The sequence below is a fragment of the Astyanax mexicanus genome, unplaced genomic scaffold, assembly GCF_023375975.1.
Source record: "Astyanax mexicanus isolate ESR-SI-001 unplaced genomic scaffold, AstMex3_surface scaffold_37, whole genome shotgun sequence".
NCBI classification, from domain to species: domain Eukaryota; kingdom Metazoa; phylum Chordata; class Actinopteri; order Characiformes; family Acestrorhamphidae; genus Astyanax; species Astyanax mexicanus.
In genome coordinates this window covers 1,870,061-1,896,297 of record NW_026040047.1, presented here as the reverse complement: position 1 = coordinate 1,896,297, position 26,237 = coordinate 1,870,061, and the positions used below count along the sequence as shown (strand labels likewise).

Here is a 26,237-nt window from a genome sequence, read left to right as displayed (position 1 = left end):
AGCATCAGTCACTGGCTACATCAGCAAGTGTATTGATGATGTCACTGTCTCCAAGACCATCACTACACGCCCAAACCAGAAGCCTTGGATGACTGCTGAGGTACGTGCGCTGCTGAGTACCCGCGACTCCGCCTTCAGAGTGGGTGACAAGGTGGCCCTGAGGAAAGCGAGAGCCGACCTGTCAAGAGCTATCAGAGTGGCAAAGCACGCACACGCCCAGAGAATCCACAGCCACTTCAAGGACACGGGTGACGCGCGGCGCATGTGGCAGGGCATCCAGGCAATCACCAACTACAGGACAATGCCACCGTCCTGTGAACATGATGCCTCCCTCCCTGATGCCCTGAACAACTTTTATGCACGGTTTGAGGCACAAAACAACACGATGGCGAGAAAGACCATGCCCAAGCCGGACGAGCAGGTGTTGTGCCTGACTGCAGTGGATGTGAGGAACACTCTGCGCAGAGTCAACCCATGAAAAGCTGCAGGACCAGACAACATCCCCGGCAGAGTGCTCAGGGAGTGCACAGACCAGCTGACAGATGTTCTCACGGACATCTTCAACATCTCCCTGTGCAGCGCCACTGTCCCAACGTGCCTCAAGTCCACCACCATCGTCCCCGTGCCGAAGAAGTCCACAATGTCCTGCCTCAATGACTACCGTCCCGTTGCACTTACACCCATCATCATGAAGTGCTTCGAGAGGCTAGTCATGAGGAACATCAAGACACAACTGCCCTCTTCACTGGACCCCCTGCAGTTTGCGTATCGTCCCAATCGCTCCACAGACGATGCCATCACCACCACCCTTCATCTCTCCCTCACCCACCTGGAAAAGAAGGACACTTACGTCAGAATGCTGTTTATAGACTTCAGTTCAGCATTCAACACCATCATCCCACAGAACCTCATCAGGAAGCTAAGCTCGCTCGGCCTCAACACCCCCCTCTGCAACTGGATCCTGGACTTTCTGATGGGGAGACCCCAGTCAGTCCGGTTCGGGGGCAGCACCTCCAGCACCATCACACTGAACACGGGGGCCCCCCAGGGCAGTGTCCTGAGTCCTCTGCTGTTCACCCTGCTGACTCATGACTGTGCTGCAAAACACAGTTCTAACAGCTTTATCAAGTTCGCCGATGATACAACCGTGCTGGGTCTCATCACCAAAGGCGACGAGTCAACATACAGAGAGGAGGTGCAGCGGCTGACAGACTGGTGTACAGTCAACAACTTTCACCTGAATGTGGACAAGACAAAGGAAATGGTTGTTGACTTCAGAAGAGCACAACACACCCACTCTCCACTCAACATCGACGGGTCCTCTGTGGAGATTGTTAAGAGCACCAAGTTCCTTGGTGTCCACTTAGCAGATAACCTCACCTGGACCCTGAACACCAGCTCTACAGCCAAGAAAGCCCAGCAGCGTCTCTACTTCCTCCGGAAGCTGAGAAAGGCCCGTCTCCCTCCACCCATCCTCACACTCTTCTATAGAGGGACCATTGAGAGCATCCTGAGCAGCTGCATCACTGCCTGGTTTGGGACCTGCACCGTCTCTGACCGCAAGACCCTCCAGCGTATTGTGAGGACAGCTGAGAGGATCATCGGCGTCTCTCTCCCCTCCATCACGGACATTTACACCACCCGCAGCATCCGCAAAGCAACCAGCATTGTGAATGACCCCACCCATCCCTCACACGAACTATTCTCCCTCCTGCCTTCGGGAAGAAGGTACCGCAGCATCCGGTCCAGCCCGACCAGATTCTGCAACAGCTTCTACCCCCAAGCAATCAGACTCCTCAACTGCAGAGACTGAACTGATGTTTTTTCTGTACATGCACACACACTCTTACCCCACTTACCCCAGAAAATGGAAAGCACTAAAAACCCTACTACCTCACTGGACTCTATTGCACACTGTGTAATAGAGGTAATTACTACCTCACTGGTCTTTTTTGCACACTGCAAAATTTGCACACTGTCTTGTTATTTATTATTCTTTGTCTGTATGGTGTTGTATTGTCTGTCTGCACTTTTGTACTGTTGCACTATTGTTCTGTCTACACTGTGTTTATGTGCACCATGGTCCCTGGAGGAACGTTGTTTCGTTTCACTGTGTACTCTGTATATAGCTGGAATGACAATAAAAAACACTTTGACTTTGACTTTGAAATGTGTTTATACTGACGTGGGGGAGAACTTCCTGTTCTCTTCAGCTCAATAAAGCTGTTGATGTCTGCTGTGATGTCACATCCTTCCATAACTGTCCGTACTTCCTCATAACTCTAAAAAACACAGAAATAAACAGAAAGCAGTGAAGCAGCACTTTACAGTGGTATGACAAAGTTTGTGCACCTCTGATCATTTTCATGATTTTCTTTTATAAATCATTGGTGGTTTGGATCAGTAATTTCAGTTAAATATATCATATAGCAGATAAACACAGATATATTTGAGAAGTGGAATGAAGTTTATAGGATTCACAGAAAGTGTGCAATAATTCTTTAAACTAAATTAAGCAGGTGCATAACTTTGGGCACCCTTGTCATTTTATTGATCTGAGTAGCTTTAGCACTAATTATTCAAACACAAAATTAGTTCGTTAAGCTAATTGACCTTTGATCCACATACACAGATGAATCCAATTATGAGAAAGGGTTAGGGCGCCTATTGCAAGTTTTTCTTCTCTTTTGCATCTCTCTGAAAATTGGCAACACGGAAGCATCCAAACAACTTTCAAATGACCAAAAAACTAAGATTATTTTTTTAGGGGAAGGATATAAAAAGCTGAATAATTTTAGAGATTTCAGCTGCAGTTTCCACTGTGAGGATCAGAGTGAAGGAAGAACCACAGACACAGTTCTAATTAAGACCTGAAGTGACAGAACAAGAGGAGGAGGATGGAGAGAACAGTCATAGTGAACCCACAGACCTCCAGACCAGCTCCAAACACCTACATCATCATCTTAGAGAGTCTGTATACTGTGGGTCTGTGTGATCAGTGCAGGTACTGGAATCTTGTTAAAGTTGAGGGACTCATGGATTCCAGTCAATATCAGCAGATTCTTCAGAACAATGTTGAAGAATCAGTGAGAAAGTTGAAGTTAAAGCGCCGGGGCTGGATCCTTCAACAAGACAACGACCCTAAACACTAAACACTAAACTCTGCTCTAAATCTACTAAATCATTAATTCATGCAGAGAAACAAGAACAGCGTTCTGGAATGATCATCTCAGATCATCTCAGACCTGAATATTATTATAAATCTGTGGTGTGATTTAAAGCAGCTGTTCATGATCAGAATCATCAAACCTGACTGAATTGGAGATGATTTATAAAGAAGAATGATCCAAAATACCTTCAACCAGAAGAACCAGACTCTCATTGGAAGCTGTAGGAAGAGTTTAGAGGATGGAGGATCTAATAAATATTGATGTTATTTTTCTTTTGGGGCTCAAATTTATGCAGCTGCTTAATTTAAGAATTATTGCACACTTTCTGTAAATCCTATAAACTTCATTTCGCTTCGTAAATATCACTGTGTTCATCTGATATATGATATATTTAACTGAAATTGTTGATCTGACCAACCAATGATTTATAAAGAAAATCATGAAAATGATCAGGGTTGCCCAAGCTCACAGAGCCACTTATTTATATGTATACACTACCGTTCAAAAGTTTGGGGTCACGGAAACAATTTTGTGTTTTCCATGAAAAGTCACACTTATTCACCACCATACATTGTGAAATGCATTGACAAGGTTAGAAATAATGATTTGTATTTGAAATAACATTGTTTTTACATCAAACTTTGCTTTCATCAAAGAATCCTCCATTTGCAGCAATTACAGCATTGCACACCTTTGGCATTCTAGCTGTTAATTTGTTGAGGGAAGCTGGAGAAATTGCACCCCACGCTTCTAGAAGCAGCTCCCACAAGTTGGATTGGTTGGATGGGCACTTCTGGCGTACCATACGGTCAAGCTGCTCCCACAACAGCTCAATGGGGTTCAGATCTGGTGACTGCGCTGGCCACTCCATTACCAATAGAATACCAGCTGCCTGCTTCTGCTGTAAATAGTTCTTGCTCAATTTGGAGGTGTGTTTAGGGTCATTGTCCTGTTGTAGGACGAAATTGGCTCCGATCAGGCGCTGTCCACTGGGTATGGCATGGCGTTGCAAAATGGAGTGATAGCCTTCCTTATTCAGAATCCCTTTTACCCTGTACAAATCTCCCACCTTACCAGCACCAAAGCAACCCCAGACCATCACATTACCTCCACCATGCTTAACAGATGGCGTCAGGCATTCTTCCAGCATCTTTTCATTTGTTCTGCGTCTCACAAACGTTCTTCTTTGTGATCCAAACACCTCAAACTTGGATTCATCCGTCCACAACACTTTTTTCCAGTCTTCCTCTGTCCAATGTCTGTGTTCTTTTGCCCATCTTAATCTTTTTCTTTTATTAGCCAGTCTCAGATATGGCTTTTTCTTTGCCACTCTGCCCTGAAGCCCAAAATCCCGCAGCCGCCTCTTCACTGTAGATGTTGACACTGGTGTTTTGCGGGTACTATTTAATGAAGATGCCAGTTGGGGACCTGTGAGGCGTCTGTTTCTCAAACTAGAGACTCTAATGTACTTATCTTCTTACTTAGTTGTGCAACGCGGCCTCCCACTTCTTTTTCTACTCTGGTTAGAGCCTGTTTGTGCTGTCCTCTGAAGGGAGTAGTACACACCGTTGTAGGAAATCTTCAATTTCTTAGCAATTTCTCGCATGGAATAGCCTTCATTTCTAAGAACAAGAATAGACTGTCGAGTTTCAGATGAAAGTTCTCTTTTTCTGGCCATTTTGAGCGTTTAATTGACCCCGCAAATGTGATGCTCCAGAAACTCAATCTGCTCAAAGGAAGGTCTGTTTTGTAGCTTCTGTAATGAGCTAGACTGTTTTCAGGTGTGTGAACATGATTGCACAAGGGTTTTCTAATCATCAATTAGCCTTCTGAGCCAATGAGCAAACACATTGTACCATTAGAACACTGGAGTGATAGTTGCTGGAAATGGGCCTCTATACACCTATGTAGATATTGCACCAAAACCAGACATTTGCAGCTAGAATAGTCATTTACCACATTAGCAATGTACAGAGTGTATTTGTTTAAAGTTAGGACTAGTGTAAAGTTATCTTCATTGAAATGTACAGTGCTTTTCCTTCAAAAATAAGGACGTTTCAATGTGACCCCAAACATTTGAACGGTAGTGTATGTTTATATACAACGTTTCAGGTAACTATAAATGTTTCTGTGATAAAAAGGCAATAAGAAATAGCTCTGTGGAACAAGAAGGTCCGAAATAAATGCACCAACCTCGTCATCTTTTACGCACTGCATTGAGAAGTGGTTACAGTGAACCCAAATAGCGTTCCTTAAGATACTGATCCGATCTCCCTCCTGCTGCTGAAACACCTGCAGTTAGAATGCAACAAATAAATGTAACATATCTTTCTAACACACAACCCCATCATAAAATCAGCCACTATACATTAACATTGAATTGGTACATTATGCATTATGCATATTTACTATAGATTCATATTAGTATTAAAGGTCTCCTTCCGCTAAAATCTACTTTTTCTTGTTCTTTGTGAAATACTATAGGTCTCTCTGAGTTGTTTATGATGCTGCATATGAAGCTGTTCTTCAGCCTCCCTTTTCTGCAGTAGCTAGTAAAAGAAAATCCTCAGAAACACGAGTTGATCAGAGAGACTTTAGGGCAGGGATGGGCAACTGGCGGCCCGGGGGCCGCACACGGCCCTCGTCATCACTCAGTGCGGCCCGCGAATAGATCAAAAATAATTTCATAATTTCATAATTAAAAAAAACAAACAAAAAAAAAAACGTAATTCTACTTTTGACCGCTAGAGGTCAAACAACCTGCCAAACAACCACGAAAATTGACATTGACATCCAGTCCATTGTGAGCCAGCAGGCCAAACCACAGCTCTCTCATTAGCTTCAATAAATGTTGGGCCTCTGTGGTCTAGTTTTCTGCTATTATTGAATGAGCTATTTGCAATCAGTTTTTAAATCTTTTTTGTTCTTTGTTATAAATGAGTTCAAATGCCTTTTGCACTTTTATAAGCAAATGTTTTGTCCTTGTTGCTTATGAAGGACTTGTTATAATGAACTTATTTTACACAGAGGAACTACTGTATTTGCAATCAGTTTTTTAAGCAAACTTTTTGTTCTTTGATATGAAGGACTTCCTTTCTGCACTTTTTTTAAGCAAACGGTTTGTCTTTTGCCGTATTAAAATGCATTAATATGCAGAAAATAGTTGTTGATAAATGTTGGTGCTGTAAACATACAGATATAAATTCATATAAAATTTGTTCTTATTGAAAATCATTTGTAGCGTTTTTCATATTCAATTATTTGAAGTGCGAGGTCATGTGGCCCTCCAATGGTCATGCTGAAAAAAATGTGGCCCTCTCCATCATGGAAGTTGCCCATCCCTGCTTTAGGGTGTCAATGTCAACCAGTGAGTTCATGGCCCCGCCCACCTCGGCTCACGACTGTCCACGTTAGCCGTTTTGTGTTTGTAGCTATAGGTTTAAATGGGATCTCCGGTTGACTCTGTGTTTTACCGAGACCTTAAATAAACACTAGGGAAGCACGGTTTGTCAAGGCAGCACAACTTGAAAGAACATCGGTCAAAGTGCAGTTGTTCGGATTTTATGATATAAAGGGGACTCTGGGGCTTCAACGTGGTGAAACTGCTCAAACACCGAATCACCAAGTCTGAGGTAAGAGTTTAGTAGCATTAGTCTGATGTTTAGTAAAGTTTAAGGGTTAACTTTACCCAGCACTCAGTGCTGTATCTTTATAACTAAGGCTGTATCACTGAAAACATTTAGTCTTTTTTCACAAAAGACAGCTCACATGGCATTCACTCATACAAGAGACACAACTAGACATTTTAAAATGAATTTAAAAACAATTGAACAAATCCACCTATTTCTGATATTGGGTGGGATGCCCCCCGGTTCCTACTCCAGTGCCTGCCTGGGTTAGGTTTGAGACCCAACAAACCCGCATGAAATGACGCAATTCTAGTGAACCTAAGCTTAACCCTGGATCCTGCAGCTGCTCCTGCCACATGAGCACTTTAGTGAAAAAAAGATAATGCAATATGAAAGAGCTGTTATAAAATGTAACCATAATGTAATCACAAGTATTACTATAGTAATTTTATGTAATTGGATTTCACTGACTTTTGGACTGCTTGTCTTTTTAAAGCAACATATGCAAATAAATGCCACAGAAAATCTTTACATATAAATTTACATAAAACTGTCCTGTGTGTTTACACTAAATATCAAACCATCTCAGCATCACATTCTACAACCATAACACAATCTCCACAATAATCACCTGTCTGCTGGAACAAAACCATATCTCCAATATTCACAGCGCTCCATATTTTGGTCTATTAATCATAAAGTGTTGAAAAATCCATCATGCCTAAGAAACAGGCCGGCTGAGACACCTGAGATACCAGTCTGTACACAGACCATCACCTTCTGGAAACAGCTGGGGGCGGAGCTCAACCAGCGTACGGGTATACTGGAACACGCCCACGTGCTGTACGTCTAAAAGGCTGTGAGATGCCTCCTGAAGTGGAACCTGTAGGTGGTCAGTTCATTTTCACTCAAGTTACAAGGTCAAGAAACCACTGTTGTGGCCTGGAGAACAGGGACCATAGAGAATGTTACCAGTGTATCCAGACTGTAGTACTAACACTTCAAACCTAAAGATTGGTTTACTTAATATCAGATCTCTAAATTCAAAAGCAGTTCTAGTGAATGAAATGATAACTGATCAGAAATTCGATATTCTGTGTCTGACAGAAACCTGGATTAGGCCAAATGAATATGTAGCATTAAATGAAGCCACCCCTGCAGGCTATAATTATATACACAATCCGAGATTGTCCGGTAGAGGAGGTGGGGTCTGCATACTTTTCCGAAGTACCTTAGTTAGCAATCAGAAACACTATGAAAATTTTACTTCTTTTGAGCTTCTTTACACCAGTATAATTAATCCAGTTATCTTTAATTAATATCTGCAGACCACCAGGGCCCTATCTAGAATTTTTAAAAGAATTTAGTGATTTTGTCACAGACTTAGCAGTAAGTAATGATAAAGTGATTATAGTTGGAGACTTCAACATTCATTTCGAAAAATTGGATGATCCATTAAAAACACATTCACATCGATTTTAGACTCAGTTGGTATTATTCAAAATATAACAGGACCTACTCATTACTGTAATCATACTCTGGATTTAGTTTTGACCCTGGGTGTGAGCATAGATAACCCGAATATTCGTTCTCAAACCTCCGCAATTTCAGATCATTACCTTATTTCATTTAAATTACATCTCAGTCATAATATACGTACATCCCCTAGCTACTCTGTAAAACGTTCAATTACGCCTTTTACAGCCCAACAATTTACAGGTAAGCTTCCAGACTTATCAACTCTAATATATTCTCCTGTAGACCCAGTAGAACTAGACAAACTAACCGAAGGTTTAGAAAATACCTTTCGCTCTACCTTAGATGTTGTAGCTCCCCTTAAACACAAAATAGAGAGACAGAAAAAGCTCGCACCGTGGTACAATGATCAAACTCGTACCTTAAAGCAGTTAGTACCAAATTTAGAGCGTAAATATCGATCAACTAAACTGGAAGTGTTTCACTCTGCGTGGAAAGAAAGTCTTGTTAAATATAGAAAATAACTTAATAAAGCCCGCTCAGCGTATCTGGCCTCACAGATCGAGATAAATAAAAATAATCCTAGAGTTCTCTTTAGTGTTATTTCCAAATTAACTAAAAACCAGGCAGGTACTGAACCTCAGATTCCAGCCATTCACACCAGCAACGATTTTATGGACTTCTTCAATAGTAAAATTGAAAACATTCGGGATAAAATTAAACAGATAAATATTACATCCTCTCTGTCATCTGGTCTGGCTGATCTAGAACAAAACCCTGTTACTGAAGTTAGGTTGGAAGTCTTTAACCCACTTCCACAGCTAGAACTAGAGAAAATGATCTCCTCTTCAAACAGCACAACCTGCACACTTGATGCTGTTCCCACAAAATTACTAAAACAGGTACTGCCAGATATAATTAAACCTCTGTTAATGATAATAAACTCATCGCTCACCCTGGGCCATGTACCCAAAGCCTTTAAAACAGCTGTAATTAATTCAGATCTAGCATTTGATAAACACTTTTTTCTAGCATTTTCTGCATGACGCAGAAAAATGAGTCCATGCCTTCATTACCTCAAGGCTAGAATATTGTAATGCGCTACTGTCTGGATGTTCCTGCATTAACTTGTAGATAGTTCAAAATGCTGCAGCCAGGGTCCTTACTAAAACTAGAACATTTGACCATATTAGTCCAGTACTATCAGCACTGCACTGGCTTTCAGTCAAATTCTGCATAGACTATAAAATTCTCCTGTTAACGTATAAAGCCCTACACGGGTTCGCTCCTAATCTCCTATTATGAACCACCACGATTACTTAGATCTCAGGGTTCTGGTTTATTAGTAGTTCCTAAAATTCAGAGGAGCTCTGCAGGAGGAAGAGCTTTCTCTTATAAAGCTCCTCAACTCTGGAATAATCTCCCCGAATATGTTCGGGACTCAGACACAGTCTCAATCTTTAAGTCTAGACTGAAAACTTACTTGTTTAGTTTAGCTTTTGGTAATTAATGTTTTTCCCTTTAGATAAGGCTGCAGATTCAGGGGTTCATGGACAGAGAGAATTGTGGGTAAACTGAGATGCTGGTGCTGTTGTTCTCCCACTGCACACGGTCACTCAGGTTTGTGGACGGTGGAGTGGGTGGATGCTGGTGTTTCAGGGAGCCTCCATGTCTATGTTACCTTCTGGCTCTCTGCCTTTAGTTAGGCTGTTTTATTTAGATCTGCCGGAGTCATTTGCCACACTCTGATAATGTTTTATATTCTCTGTTTTACATAAATCCAGTCAAAACTAATTCCATCTCTCTGCCTTCCTCCAAGTTACTGACTGCCCACCTGTCTGACCCGATACCGATGTTGGACCCTCAGGCTCTCGCGTCTCCTGTCCGGCCAGACTGATGGAAGTTTCTGAAGTCAGCTCTTCTCCACCACCACCACAGATCAGCTGCTCATCGACCATCTTACTCTCCACTACAGATTACATCCAAGCCATTAGTGGCGCTATTACACTCCTGAATACATAAAACCTATGTGGATGTATAAAAGACTTTTTAAAATTAATTTAAAAGCCATTTGACCAGTGGTAGGATGGTCCCCCCTTAATGTGAGTCTTGGTCCTCCCAAGGTTTCTTCCTCCTCCTGCAGCTCTGAGGGAGTTTTTCACTGGGGGTTCTGTATTCTGTATTTTCTATGTTTAATGTTTTGCCTGATTCTTCGTCCTGTAATCATGTTTCTGTAAAGCTGCTTTGTGCCAAAACCATTTTTTTACAACACCAGTTGTAAAAAGCGCTATACAAATAAATTTGGTTTGATTTGATTTGAAGGTTCTGGATCAGTAATGCAGCACAGAGCAGGATCAGAGATGCATCAAGAAACACGGAGAAAAGTTCACATTTTCTTAATGGTCTTATTCCATTGTTTTTAAATTCATTTTAAAATGTCTAGTTGTGTCTGTAGTATGAGTGAATGCCCTGTGAGCTGTTTTTTGTGGGAAAAAATGCTCAGGTGTTTTTTATTTAGCCCTAAAGAAAGACAAGTTTTGGCTCTTGCTCATGAATATTCGTACATGGAAATATATCGCCTCTGATTGGCTAACAGCACTGCAGCAGAGAACGCCTACCTGCCTTCCCCCAAGTCAATTTTACAGCTCTAAAACTCAAAGGACTAAATGTTTTCAGAGATACAACCTTAGTTATAAAGATAAAGCAGTGAGTGCTGGATAAAGTTTTTTTAAACGTCACTGAACAGCAGTGCGAATAACCCAAGATTAACGCTACTAAACTCTTACCTCAGAAATGGTGATTCGGTGCTTTGGCAGTTTTACCCCGTCGAAGCCCCAGAGTCCGCTTTATATCATAAAATCTGACGTCAACGGCGCCGTTTTGACCGGTGTTTTGTTGAGTTGTGCTGCCTTGTCAAACCGTGCTTCAAGATAGCTAACGCTAACTAGCTCTGTAACCAGAGCTTTAAACAGAGCTGTTAGCTCCTCCTTAGCTATAGCTCTTAATGCTGTAGCCCGGGGCTTAGCTCTGTCTGTGGGCGGTCCTGAGCCAAGGTGGGCGTGGCCATGAACTCACTGTTTGATGTTGATACGTCTCTCCGATCAACTCGTATTTCTGAGGATTTTCTTTTACTAACTACTGCAGACAGTGGAGGCTGAGGAACCGTTTTATATGCAGTATCATATACAACTCCTATAGTGTATATAGAAAGACCTATAGTGTTTCACAAACATTAAACCTTTAATCAGGAAATACAGCTTCAAATCCAGAGCAGGAGAGTGATTAGGGAAGAGTAGGGAAAAACCTTTCATTCCTTGAATGAGATGAAAGAACGAGGATGAGCACAGTGCCTTCATTGTTTTTGTACTGTCATAAAAACCAACACATTTACCTATTGAGCCTATAGCAGTCTAGCCCCACTTTTTCACACTGCAGCAGACTGCTGCTGTATAGTTAATACAGAACATTTACCCAGGTCAGAGGTCATGTCCACAGACAGTGAAGGAAATATTTATTTGGTCCCTTGCTGATTTGCCCACTGAATTATTTGTTTAACAATGAGAGACAGAATATCAAAAATAAAATGCAGAAAATCACATTATATAAATTGTATACATTTATTTGCATTTTGCAGAGAAACAAGTATTTGAAATAAGTATTGGCACTTTAGCTTCATCCATAACATTTCTATGGGATTAAGGTCTGAAGACTGGCTAGGCCACCCCATGTCCTTCTTTTCGAGCCACTCCTTTGTTGCCTTTGCTGTATCTTAAATCTCAATAAAATACATTTAAGTTTGTGGTTGTAAGGTGACAAAATGTGGAAAAGTTCAAAGGGGTCTGAATACTTTTGCAAGTCAGATATAAGATAAATGATGAGGTTTATATGCACTGGCTTGTTATTTTCTTTCTATCACTGGTGTTGTCTGAGAGTTAGCTGTGCCAGTGCTAGTTATAGCTGTGTCAGAGGTAGCTGTGGTTATCAGAGTGCTAAAAGTGGACGCTGTGTTTTGTATGTATGTGGTTTAGCGCCTCGTTTGCTGCTGAAACTTTTTGGTAAGAAGAGTTTAACTCTACCTCACATGTGCTCTCATGCGTCGTCTCCCATTCCTGACGAATCTTGTCCAGTTGATCAATGTTTGACATGTACTGCTTCTCTGAAAATAAAGAACATGTATATGAGCATATATAAATACATTACATTACATTTCATTTCATTTGGCAGACGCTTTTGTCCAAAGCGACTTACAATAATGAAGTACAAAAGTAATAGGAATTTAGATAACCCATTTTTAGATAGGGCTCAAAGGAGGTCGAAGGGAAATAAAGGGATAGAGGAGTGAAGGAGGGGAAGAAGGAAATGGGGTTAGAAGTAGTTAGTTTGTTAGAGGTGTTAGAAGAGTAAGTGCTCTTTGAAGAGCTCTGTCTTCAGGAGTTTATTAAAGATAGTGAGAGATTCTCCTGATCTGGTAGTAGAAGGTAGTTAGTTAGAGGTGTTAGGAGAGTAAGAGCTCTTTGAAGAGCTCTGTCTTCAGGAGTTTATTAAAGATAGTGAGAGATTCTCCTGATCTGGTAGTAGAAGGTAGTTAGTTAGAGGTGTTAGGAGAGTAAGTGCTCTTTGTAGAGCTCAGTCTTCAGGAGTTTATTAAAGATAGTGAGAGATTCTCCTGATCTGGTAGTGGAAGGTAGTTAGTTAGAGGTGTTAGGAGAGTAAGAGCTATTTGAAGAGCTCTGTCTTCAGGAGTTTATTAAAGATAGTGAGAGATTCTCCTGATCTGGTAGTAGAAGGTAGTTAGTTAGAGGTGTTAGGAGAGTAAGTGCTCTTTGAAGAGCTCTGTCTTCAGGTGTTTCTTAAAGATAGCGAGAGATTCTCCTGATCTGGTAGTAGAAGGTAGTTTGTTCCACCATTGGGGAACTCTGTATGAGAACAGTCTGGATTGCTTTGTGTGAATGTTTGTTTGGTAAAGCGAGGCGACGTTCATTGGAGGAGTGCAGCAGCCGTGAGGTAGCGTAAGCCTTCAGGAGTGAGTGCAAGTAGGAAGGAGCCTGTTCTGTCATCACCTTGTAGGTGATTGTAAGAGTTTTGAATTTGATGCATCAACTGGTAGCCAGTGGAGCTCAATGAGCAGCGGGGTGACATGTGCCCGTTTTGGTTGGTTGAAGACCAGACGTGCTGCTGCATTCTGGATCATTTGGAGTGTTTTTACTACACAGGCTGGTAGGTCAGTTAGCAGGGCATTGCAGTAGTCGAGGCGTGAGATGACGACTGCTTGTACCAGGAGTTGGGTGGCCTGTTGCGTCAGAAACTGTCTAATTTTTCTGATGTTATAAAGCGCGAAGCGGCAGGATCGAGCAACTGAGGCCACATGGTGCGTGAAGGAGAGTTGGTCATCAACCATAACACCCAGGTTCCTAGCAACCTTTGTCGGTGAGAGAGAGAGAGAGTCGATGCTTATAGAGAAGTTGAAAAGATAGTTTTGCTGGTATGACCAGAAGTTCAGTCTTTGAGAGATTTAGTTGAAGGTGATGCTCCTTCATCCATGAGGATATGTCAGAGAGACACTGCGATATCCGTGCAGAGATTGAGTTATCTTCAGGTGAGAACGACAGGTATAGCTGGGTGTCATCAGCAAAGCAATGGTAGGAAAATCCATGTGAGTGGATAACCTGACCATGAGAGGCAGTGTATATTGAGAAGAGAAGGGGTCCCAGTACCGAACCCTGGGGAACCCCAGTGGATAGGGAGCGGGCTGAGGACAGCTGTCCTTGCCACGACACCTTGAACGAGCGCCCAGTGAGGTATGATCTAAACCATGACAGCACATTGTCTGAGATCCCCATGTTTGAAATATATAATGTATAATAATATATAATAAAATACATTTAAATAATGACACACCACAACAGTCACTGTTTGGTGGAGTGCAGTACAACAGGAAGTGTGGAAGTGTTGACTTAACCCTGGTTAATTTACTGTGTGGGTGGAACAATGAACAATTTACTCTGTGGCTGTTTGTGACGTGCAGCATAATCACCGTAGAAGTTTCCATCAGGTGATGGGTAACATCTACAGACACACATGGTCTGCAAAACCCCCTAAATAAATTGTACTGATGGATTTAAAGTGTGTAAAGAAGGTATTCAGCTCTCTGTTTTTAGCTGAGTGGATGTGGGTAAGCTTTCTGTTGCTGCAGCTCCTCCACCAAACGTTCTGCTTTTCTGTTCCCCACAGTTCTACTTATTGTGGATCTCAGAAATACTCAAACCACTGAGCCCCCACTGCACTGTACACTGTGTGGTAATATTAGCTTCTATTACAGTGTCTTGCAAAAGTATTCATACTCCTTGAACTCTTTCACATTTTTTCACCTTACAACCACCAATTTAAATGTATTTTATTGAGATTTAAGTGATTAACCTACATAAAAAGTAGCACATAATTGTAAAGTGAAATGAAAATGATACATTGTTTTCAAAATTTTTATAAAATAAAATTCTGAAAAGTGTGATGTGCAAAAGCACTCTGAGACAAAGTGCTTTGTGTGGCTGAAGGGTAACACTGCTCATCATCCTGAACACACCATCCCCACTGTGAAACATGGTGGTGGCAGCATAACGCTGTGGGGATACTTTTCTTCAGCAGGAACAGAGAAGCCGATCAGAATTGATGGGAAGATGGATGCAGATAAATAAATACTGGACAATCCTGAAAGAAAACCTGTTGGAGGGGAAGGGAAGGAGAGGAAGGAGATTCACCTTCCAGCAAGACAATGACCCTAAACATACAGCCAGAGATACAGTGGAATGATTTAGATCAAATAATATTCATTTGTTAGAATCCCATTAAGTTTCTGTGGAAAGACTGTGAAAACTGCTGTTCACAGACGCTCTCCATCCAACCTGGCTGAGCTTCAGCTGTTCTGTAAAGAAGAATGAGCAAAAATCTCATTCTATAGATGTGCAAAACTGGTAGAGACATAAACCCCAAAAGACTTGCAGGTGTAATTGCAGTGAAAGGTGGCTATACTTAGTATTTATATGGGGGGGTAAATACTTCCCCCCCACCAGCACACTCTCCTGTGCACGCCGCAAAACCAGCAAGCTGATTGGCTGTTTCTACCGCTTATTACACACATATGAACACAGCAGCGTAAACCCAACTTTTAAACAGAATACTAAATAAAATAACATTACTCTACATTCTATATAAACCCTACATGGACACCCCGTATGTAGCTCTGTATGACAATTAAAACCATATAAAGCTCTGGAGAAAGGAAGAGATCAAAGAAACTCGTCATTTTTAAGTGCTCTCTTGTTTTTTTCCAGAGCTGTATATGAAGCAGCAAAGCTTTTCACAGACTTATAATATAAACAGCGTGTATATATGGCAAAAGCTATTCAGGGGCTGGTGATTCAACAAACCACACTGTTCTAATTTTCCATTACAGAGACATTACAGTATATCTGCCCAATGTCATTCATTTTACTCTAATCTTAGATATACTGATGACACTATTAAAGTCAAAACATACTGGAACAAAAATTAGTTTTTTCACTACTAGACATAGAAGACTACTAGATGATGCTAAATCACACAAACACTAAATCCTGCAATGTAACCAGTTACAGTAACTGATAAATCAATAAGCAAATCAATAGGCTTTGAGATCAACCACACATGAGAAAAGCACCCAGCTGTGGTTTGTCTACTTAAACGACAATATACTTATCAACACACTATCTATCTATAACACAAACATCCTACCATAGCCCAGTTAGAACAGAAACGCAGTGAACTCTTAACCTTTCTACATGTACTATTCTTTCTCTCTTCATTAACTGCAGAAACGTTACTAGACTGGTAAATCCAATTCATGATGAAGATCGTGGCCTGATGACACCAAGGCCAGCTAGATTCAGCCTGATCTCATCTGTTTTTTCAGCCCAGGTACAGTTTTGAGAAACAGCAGTATCTGTTTGCAGCCTCTCCACATTTGGAAATAATAGCTTTAAGGTTCCTTTTCTTTTGGAGTTGTGGATGTGCTCTTGCTGATATATGCACATTTGCACAGTGTTGCTATGCAACATTCTAAACATAAACAGATCAGCAAACAACTCATTGCTATAGTCTCTTTTCACGCTGACGCCATTTTTAATTGAAAGTAATGCTGTGATGGGAGGAAGTAGACAATGGTGTGGACCACATATCTTCAGCTATTACTACGTTTTTACCGTGAACGATATAGAAAAATGGGCTGAAGAGGGAGGTTTATTACCAAGAGCAGTTTGGTTAAAAGGATACAGCAGCTGCATAGAGCGGTACGTCACTAATATCGAAGGAGTGTTAAGGTTTTAGCCAACATTACCCAACCTCGCTAATGCTAGCTACCTAGCGTTAGCCTGACTCCCCAAGCCCAGTGAACAGTGCTGCTAATGCTTTAGAAAAATGTGTAAAGAACTAAAGCGCATGTCTGTTCCTTCGTCGCTTCCTGTCAAAATGAGAGCGCATATTTCACAAGTCTCCCGAAAACAGAGCAAACATACGGTCAGAAATTAGTAAAAAGTGATCAAACCTCTTTTACTGATCCTTTGATAAGGATTTATGAGGGAAGTTTTTTTCCTAGATTATATGTAGCTACTCATTTAAAGGATTTTACGTTTCAGCCCACTTACATGCTTCTGTGTACTGCGTCCTCCTCATCGATGACGCAATCAGTGGAAATTAAGCTTCAAACACAGCTCCTAAGCCATAGCTCCAACTAAGCAACTTAACGACAGTGTTTGTGAAAGTTCAGTGGAACACCTGAGTGACTCAACGATAGATCGGACTTACCGCTGTGGTTCAGACTACGGTTTTGGGAAACACTTGCATAGCCACTGCATCGTTCCCACTATGTATGTTGCTTATTTAGTTAGCAACTATGCTTTTTGGGAACCTTTTACAAACCTTCATAAACCAACCAATCATGCACTTACAAATTGTTAATTATTATAACAGGGTTCAAATTGAAAGAAATTAAACATCTGACCAGTCAAAATGAGCTAAAATATTATAAAATGTTCTTACCTGCATCTCCTGCTGCCTCTCTGCACTGTTTGGCCTTGTTTTGTACCTGCAAAGTTCAACATTATATCATGTTAATTAACACAATTAACTCCAAAAGCAAATAAAATCTGAAAATATCAAAAATTAGATTATTGAACAGTTTCATAACCAGCTTCAGAATTTATTATTTTTTATTATCATCATTAACATGCACAGTTTAAATTTCCAACTTAATTGTCTTTTATCAGCATCAACTCTGACTGTGTTCTTCTTTACACAGGAAATGACAGCGTAAAATGTGATTTTCACAGATGCACGTGCACAGAAGCATGCCGATGTTTGACGACTCTTGGTGAGATATTTTGTTGCCACCAAAAGGCAGAATATTGAAGATTATATGTAGAACAGTGGTGCATTAAAAACTTCACTGAAAATGTCTTCAGATTTTCCTAAATGTAGATAAGAAGAACCAACTCAACCAAAAGTCAAAATATTCTGCTCATTAAGAGGGCCGGCTCTGTCCTGAGACCCCCGGACCCGGTGCAGGTAGTACAGAAAGGAGGATGCTGGTGGATAAATCTCACTCTGAACGTGTGAAGGATCGATACTGCAGGTCCTTCCTTCCTGCTGCAGCTAAAGTACAACACTTCTAACAATAGAAGAACAATAGACCACCTCCACACACTGTGCATTTACAGGAGGCAGAGTTTCATACGTTAACACTCACTTAAACATTACTTAACAACATGTAGTGTCTACACGAGTAATAAATAATTATTTTATCTTAACAGTAACATCTTAACATTAGCCAAAGTGAGAAAGGCCTTTAGTTGCATAGAAGTTACACTGGGTTTTTGTGACCTCATAGTCTATTTTACACACTCTCTCTCGGTGTGATCTTTGTTGGTTGCCCCCTCCTCGGAAGGCTAATAATAAATGAGTAGGGGTAAGAATAGGTTATACTTTCACTTCCTTATAAACTCTTTAGAGTTGTTTCTTTTAACCTTTTTCAGCCTGATCAGCATCAGCTCCTCTTCTGATCTCCACAGAAATCTTTTTGGTTTGTGCCATGATGCACTTTCATAAACATGCTGCAGTGATCAGGCTTTAAAATAATTGCTGTTCTTTAAAAAAAACAGGCTCCACCCACTCACACCTGATTCCTGAGTCATTCCATTTATTAAAAACACCTGGCTGTAATTTGACCTTAAAATTATCTGATAATCCTAAAGGTTTACATACTTATTCCACTCACAGATCTTCAATAGTGAATCATTTGTCTAATTTTGTTTGATTTGGTTCTTTTTTTAACGTACTTTGATACATTTGATGAAGTCTTAGATAAAATGTACGCAAAAATGTTGAAATTCATTACTGTATTTGTTTAACCTTTTTTGCTATTTTATTGCATCTTGTACAGTTTAAGGGCATTTTTACACCTGTAGTTGGTTTCTTTGATCCGGTTCATTTGATGCGTTTGTCTATTTAGAGCGTTCTTTTGTTTCTCCCTCTGTTTTTTTTATTTGTTTGTTTTAAGGTATAAACCTAGACGCACCAAAATACAAACCAACAAACCACGCGAGCACATCGTCCCCTCTGTCTGGTGCAGGAGTAAGTAAGTAAATATAGTGAGAAGATTCTGTGTTACAGCGTGTATATCTGTATGTCTGTGCAGTGTAAAGCTGCTTTAACACAGAACACTGAAAATTTGTCGCTGTGCTTTTAAACACAGTGTTTTTAATAGGGCGTGCAGCACAGATGTACACATAGTAAACAGAGTAGCACGGCTGTGAGCAGTGAATACAGCACAGGCTGCGTGTGTAAACAACATGGAGCAGAAACAGCATTTGTTAATAGCTGTGAGTTCGTTTGAGACCAGATCGAGATCACCTCCTCTATCAAACCACAATACAGGTACAAACCAGAGTTTATTTTAAATAGTACTGGTGTAAAAACCCCTTTAAAATAACAACAAGTAAAGTGTCTGAAGCTTGCTGGGTGTTTTTAAAGCCAGTGAGATCGATAGACAGATGTGTGATGATGTTTAGGTCAAATATATGTAAGAAACATGAGAAAAACTTTAGCTAGTTCCTCTTGAGGGTTTTGTTGGTGTGTTTAAGATTATTATGTTGCTTTTCATTCTCCACTATTTAACTAGCAGTGTGATATATAGTGATGATTTACTGGTGTTTACGGGAATGTTTTTAACAGTTTTGACTGGGTGAGAAAATGAGAAAATGCTATTTTACCTTCTCTGCCTGTTTTGGGGTGGTGGTGTTGTTGATTTTCTCAGCTGCTTGTTCCGCCTCATCTGCCTCTCTGCATCTCTGCTCATATGATCTTTTAGACTGTATGAAATAAAGAAGCTCTTAAACAGAGACACAGATCTTTAATTTAATGTAAAATAATAATCAAAAAAACTGTTACTGTGGAAAAAGTGAAACTGTGGATAAAGCATATCTTACATCTACTCAGATAACATTTCCATTTTGTCTGTGAGTTCAATGTTGGTCCTGTAAAAATGGAACCACCTAGAACATGCTTTGCTTTTATTTGAGGCCCCCATTAGTGTGTTGGCTGGGTAATGTAAATATTTAACATTTTATTATCATATTATTAATAATTTAGTAACGTTCAGAATGTACATACTACTTTACTATTTAACAGTTTACATACATTTTTAGATTAATTAGAAACAGTGAGAAAATCAGTTTATCTAACAAAAGTGTCTCATTGTTTTAAAGCACTTTTACTATGATTTTGAGATTGCAGATTCGAATCCCCTTTATGCAGCTTGCCATTAGCAGCTGTTGGAGCCCCAAGAAACGCTCTTTCATCATCACTCTGTAATATTATTCAATGCGGTACCCTAATGGTCTTTACAACACCCCGACTTCTCACCTCGGACATTAGTATTTCCGAGTCAAGTATTAGTAATTTCTGGGTCAAGACCAAGACTTTTAAAGTCAAGACCGAGACCTGGAAAAACCGAGACCAAGACCAAGATTAAAATACAAAAATAAAAAAATTAAAGTATAATCTCTATTAATCTAAATTATCAGAATTATTATTCTGTGTCTCTTCAAAAACTTAATCAGAAATCACCACATGAAGTCAATTAATCTAAATTAGAATATCTTATTAATGAGCTAACTAACCTTAGTGGTGAGCTAGCTAAAATGTCAGTAGCTTTAGTTCTCTCTCTGGTAACATTAGTATTTTAGCTAGCTCATCACTAAGGTGACAAGCACTAAGATTAGCTAGCTCAATGCTAGTTTTACTTCTCTCCCTGGTGCCATTAGTATTTCAGCTAGTTTGTCTCTAAAGTTAGCTAGCTCATCACTAAAGTTAGCTAGCTCATCACTAGCTTTAGTTCTCTCCCCAATAACGTTAGTGTGTTAACTAGCTTGTTGATAAGGTCAGTGCTCTCCCCAATAACATTAGTATGTTAGCTAGTTCGCTGCTGACATTAGTTATTGCTAATTTGGAAAAAAAATGTCCTGGTCCCTGATGTCTCTGTCATCGAAATGAGGCAGAATTTACCACTATAATGCGCACCCTATTATAAGGCACACTATCGTCTATTTTCTGATCTATTTTCATACATACGGTGCACATTAAGCAAAGTAAAAGCCAGATAAGCCTTACTCTGCGAGGCAAATAATGCCTGCATTTTAAAAGACTAAAAATTAATAACACAATAATAATGAAACACTAGTTTCTGGACTTCCATAGTTATATAGTGAGTTTCACTAGGCGCTATATCAGAAAGTTTAAGTGTTATGTTCTGTAACTCTTAATGTAGATTAAGTTCTGGACCGCTGAACATCTCAACCGAGGTGCCGGGCTGTTTTCACATGTTATGCAGTCATTTTTAGGCTATGCCATATTTTACCCTCTGAGGGAAACAGATAAGATTGAGTGTTATGTTCTGTAACCGCTAGTGTAGACTAAGTTCTGGACCGCTGAACACCCCGGTATCAGGCTGTTCTCACATGTTACGCCGTATCGTTGTGTAGCTTTAATGCCCATATCTCCTATCACTGAACTATTTACCCAAACCTGGTTTTGTTAGACAGAACCTAATCTTAGAATATGTGCTACTGATAATGGCTAACTGTTTATTTCCACCTAGTTGGTGTTCATAAATTGGAGTTAGATTAGTCTATTTTAGTATCTCACCTAAGTCTCATATAAAATACTGGAAAGACGGAATACGCATTAGGGGGAAAAGGCATAGGCCTGTTGTCTCCTCCCATACAACTCCAAAGGGTGATGTGGATCAGCACAAGACTGCATCTGTGAGCTGATGTATCAGAACCGAGTCGCTGTGCTTTCCGTGTCGAGCGTTAGTGCTATGATGCTACTCAGCAATGCTGCATCAGTAGCAGTTCAAAAATAGGTGGAGTCTGACTTCACATGTCACCTATTGTGTGGGTTGCGTAATAGGCCTTATAAACTGGGGAGAAAATCTGATAAAACATTTTAAAATATGTTTATTAACTATTTGTCAATGCAATAGCACAGAGTCTCTTACCTTAAGTAACTTAAATAAGGGACACGATTAATAATTCAGTAGTAAATAATTTCAATCAGAAATATATGTTTAGATTAGATTTAAGATGATTCACTTTAAACAGTTACTCTGTGATCTTAAAACTGTCCTGATCTTCAGAACACACTAGTACAAGAGTGTGTGTGAGAACACACCGCATTTTGAGGAAATTACCAATCTATGAGAGGAATAGGGAAACTTGCGTTGGTTTATGTGTGTGTGTGTGTGTGTGTGGGGTTTTAAAAATATTAATGAGGAATAGATGTGGGACTTTTGAGCACTGACCCCACCACACACACAAAAACCACACACACACACACACACACACACACACACAGGCACGGAAATGCACACCGATTTAAATTGACTTTGAATGCTTCTTCCTCTTCCTGCTCTCTCGCTCTTTCGCTCTCTCACTCTCTCAGTGCCACTTATAGACGTGTAATTTCCTGACTGATCTTCTGGTTCAGCAGCACATCTTTCTGAGTGTGAAAAGTGAGGCGGGTAGTATCTGCCCCTGCCCCTCGGGTCGTGCTTTTGTGATTTATCTGAAAGTCTGAGACTCACCTCTATCGTCTTCTTGTACTGAGAGACTTTGGTCTTATGAACCTTCTCCATGATTCCCTCAAACTGCAATAGAGAAAGGTTCATAATCAGAGCCCTGCCAGGCCTCAGTGTGGGCTGGTGAGACAGATAGAGGATGAAGGTCAGGATAAAACCCACTGTGTCTTTCTGCACGGACGCACCTTTTTCCGCTGCTCTTTCTGACGTTCTCTGAACTGCTCCATGCGCTTGACTTCTTCTTTTAACATCCCCGAGAGGTGGATGTGCAAGTTTCCGATGTTCTCGATTTCTGTTTGTAAATTAAACATCAGTGTCTGTGGTCCAGTTTAAGTGCATAAATTATAACTGATAAAACCAGCGGGACGTGCCGCCCTGCCACTTACGTGCTTTGAGTTGGTCAAACGAAGCCTTTAAAGTGCTGCAAGAAGAAATGAGGAACGTGTTACTAATATGGATGTGTCTCACATCCACATTCTTTCTGCTTATGTCCTAAGCCTGATTCTCAGTAGTGTGGATTAGTACCTTGTCAGGAGTGGAGCACTCTGTGCGGAGGAGTTAAAAGTTAACCACTTACCCTATTTCACTTTGGCCTCCAGCCTTTCGTGCAATAGCCACTAGCTCTTTGCCATACTTCTCTTCTGCCATCGCCCTGCAAAGAGCAGAAGCCCCTTCTCATCACATCATCACGTCTAAATGAGCTTCAAATCTTATTCAAATGGAAAGTAAATCAATTTAAAAGATCACCTCATCTTCAAGAGCTCCTCCATGTCTTTGCAGGCCCGCCGGCCATCGTAGAGCCTCTGGGTGAGGGCCTCGTACCCGGCGTTGCTAACAAAGTCTGGGCCCTAAGTGCCAGTGGAGGAAGTGTTATCTCTTCACCATCCAGATAAAGTGTTTTTCTCAGCTCATATAACCATAAATTATTTTTAATTAATAAGTTCACATTTAGAGGAAATTATAATCAGGAAAGGCTTGTTTAAACCAACACAGCAACAACGTGGTGTATTTCAGGCTAATTCACATCACAAGATCATCTTTCCATACTACTACCAGTGCGTCATGTCATGTTACTCATCCTGAATTCTGGAATTAAACCGTTGGTGGCTCAGCTCACAAATAGAATGCCACGTCTAGATTCTAGCTGTTCCACACATGCGGGATGATCTCGTTTAGACTCTTTACAGCCACACTTCTGTCCTATAAATCTAAAACTTTAGCAGAAGCAGATCCAGAATGTACTTTTTTAATCATGGGAACAGCTCGACCTCTGGAAGTGCATCAGGTAAAACAGGTTTATGAGGCGAGAGCTAGGATGCAAATGAACCCAGAAACGTTCCGTGCTGCTTTGAAGATTTGTTGTTTTATATATATGTATACATATATCGCTGAAGATCAAAGCCACATGTGTCATGCAGTTCCAGGGGAGAACAATTCTTGAAGAGAATCCGCAAAAAGAGTGGAAGTGGTTTACCCTGACAATGCCGACCTGATTACCGATCCCCCCCACGCTCTAAAAACTACAGAAACACCCATTACCTCCTGGCAGGGAACGCTATTCTCTGACCATTAAACTACGAGATATCTGCTTTAGTGTTTTATTTAGAATGGACAGTAAGAGTGGATTGTGTAGAATATATTATATAGATACATACATACATACATAAAAGAGGGGAGTATATACTTCTACCATACTTCTACACACAACGTAGAAGGTACTGCACTGTCCTGTCTTTAAATTGTCTCGTCTTTTGTATTTATTGTATTTATTGTTATTTAGTGTTATAATTTTATAATTTTATGTTGCACTGTCGTCACTCCTGCACTTTATGTTGTCTATTGCTTGTGGTTCTATGTTGCACCATGGTTCCGGAGGAACGTAATTTCATCACACTGTGTACCTGTACTCAGACGTAATGACAATAAAAGCCTCTTGACTTGACTTGACTTGACAACTCTCAGACTACCATTCTGCCAGTTTATGACAACACTCTACAGCCTAGAACGTGGAACATCCTTCTTTAAAACTGTACAAGAAACACAAGATGAACGTTACAGTTCAAAAAGGAACATTCATATCCAGATATACACCTGCCACACATGGACTTCAGCTGAAACATCAAACTTCTAAAACATCTTAACACATGATTACTTACCCAGAACGCATCTTTAAACTGTAACGGTGTCATCTCAGCCTCTGTAGCTCTGTTTACTCCAGCGCAAACTCCAGCGAAATGCAGTGAGTAAGTCAAATTTTCAGTTAAAAAAGGAACAACAGCAGTACACACAGGAAACCCAAGACCTCACAGCAGTTCACTTGTGCTGCCTGTGTTCGACTAGGATGAGGAAGAGCTTCTGCATTATGTCACTGACCACAGGCGCCCTGTAGATAACAGCCTGTTTTAGTCACCGTTCAAACGCTGGACATAATGAACCTCCTGAAATAGAAGATGCTAAATTGAACAGAAGGTTACACTATACAGTGAAGTAAATAATTATTGAATCTCTTGCTGATTTGAAGTTTCCAAACTGTAAAAGACATGAACAGTCTATAATTTTAAGGGAAGGTTAATTTTAACCGTGAGAAATAGAATATCAAAAATAAAATCCAAAAAAATATCAAATTGTATAAATTATATCAATTGATTTGCATTTTGCAGAGAGAAATAATAATTCAGTCTAGGGCTGCAGCTATTGATTATTTTAGTAATCAAGTACTGTACTGAAAAATCAATTTGATTTATTGAGAAATTGGATAAGACATATTTGTTTGCTTAAAGAGTAATTAAAAATACTCAAGAAAACAAGACATTTTACTTAATAATAAATGACCAATTGATTTCCTTTTTTAAAGTTATATTTTTAACTTCACAGCATACATTTCAAACAGCAAACACAAATAGAAATAAATAAAGAAATAATAATTATTTTTATAATTAGTACTTTAAAACAATTAAGTTAAATTTTTTTCAACAAGGATTTCTTGTAAGTATCAAAACTATAGGGAATAATCAATAAAAAGGCATAAACGTTTGCATTATGTTGTGTGTCTTAGCTTCTGAACAGCAGAGATGTCGCCAGTCCGTCTCACAGAGCCGGTATCATGTATTTATTTATAAACTCCTCAGGCTGAGTCGGTGCAGCATTAAAGTGTGTTGTTGTGGGAGACAAGAGCGAATACACGCTGTTCAGCCTAAATGCTCCATTATTATAGTCGTTTTTGCCTCGTAAGTTGTCGCTCTTTTCCCTCGCTGCTTTAAAACACTCTCTTCTCAACTAAAACCTCCGCCGCCTACTCCTTCTTCCTGTGCGCGGATGGCGTACCGCTAAGCACGTTGTCACATTAAAAGTGTGAATTAGTTGTAAGAAAATGAAAGAAATACAAAATGACTATCAATCAACATCAATCTGGGGTTCCATGCAAACTCTCACCTCGTGGAGTATACTTGATCATGAGGAAGGTGAAAGATCAGCCTAAAACTACACAAGGGGAAGTTCTTAATGATCTCAAGGCAGCTGGGACCCCAGTCACCAAGAAAACCTTTTGGTAAGACATTATGCTGTAATGGATTAAAGTTCTGCAGTGCTGCAAGGTCCTCCTGTCGAAGAAGGAACATGTGCAGAACCGTCTTTAGTTAGCCAATAAATACCTGGAGGATTCTGAGAGTGATTGGGAGAAGGTTCTGTGGTCAGATGGGACAAAAATCGAGCTTTTGGCCTACGGCCGCATGCCTACGACTGCAGCACAGTAGTGCCAATATTACACATTATAGCACTCCATCTCATGTATTATTGCTG

At 40.3% G+C, this 26,237-nt stretch overlaps 1 protein-coding gene across 1 annotated transcript in view; it reads right to left on the bottom strand.

The window, feature by feature from the left end:
- Positions 1–25,093, bottom strand: part of pstpip1a (proline-serine-threonine phosphatase interacting protein 1a) — a 32,937-nt gene extending 7,844 nt beyond the window's left edge. The window contains exons 1-11 of the mRNA XM_022679936.2: positions 24,596–25,093; positions 23,187–23,287; positions 23,017–23,091; positions 22,826–22,860; positions 22,625–22,731; positions 22,446–22,508; positions 19,573–19,671; positions 17,345–17,390; positions 12,352–12,431; positions 5,364–5,462; positions 2,186–2,282 (exon numbers count right to left, since the gene is read on the bottom strand). Of these exons, the coding sequence (XP_022535657.2) occupies positions 2,186–2,282; positions 5,364–5,462; positions 12,352–12,431; positions 17,345–17,390; positions 19,573–19,671; positions 22,446–22,508; positions 22,625–22,731; positions 22,826–22,860; positions 23,017–23,091; positions 23,187–23,287; positions 24,596–24,628 (835 nt within the window). The 5' untranslated portion in view covers positions 24,629–25,093. The remainder of the gene's footprint in view (positions 1–2,185; positions 2,283–5,363; positions 5,463–12,351; positions 12,432–17,344; positions 17,391–19,572; positions 19,672–22,445; positions 22,509–22,624; positions 22,732–22,825; positions 22,861–23,016; positions 23,092–23,186; positions 23,288–24,595) is intronic.
- Between the last annotated feature and the right edge of the window lie 1,144 nt (positions 25,094–26,237).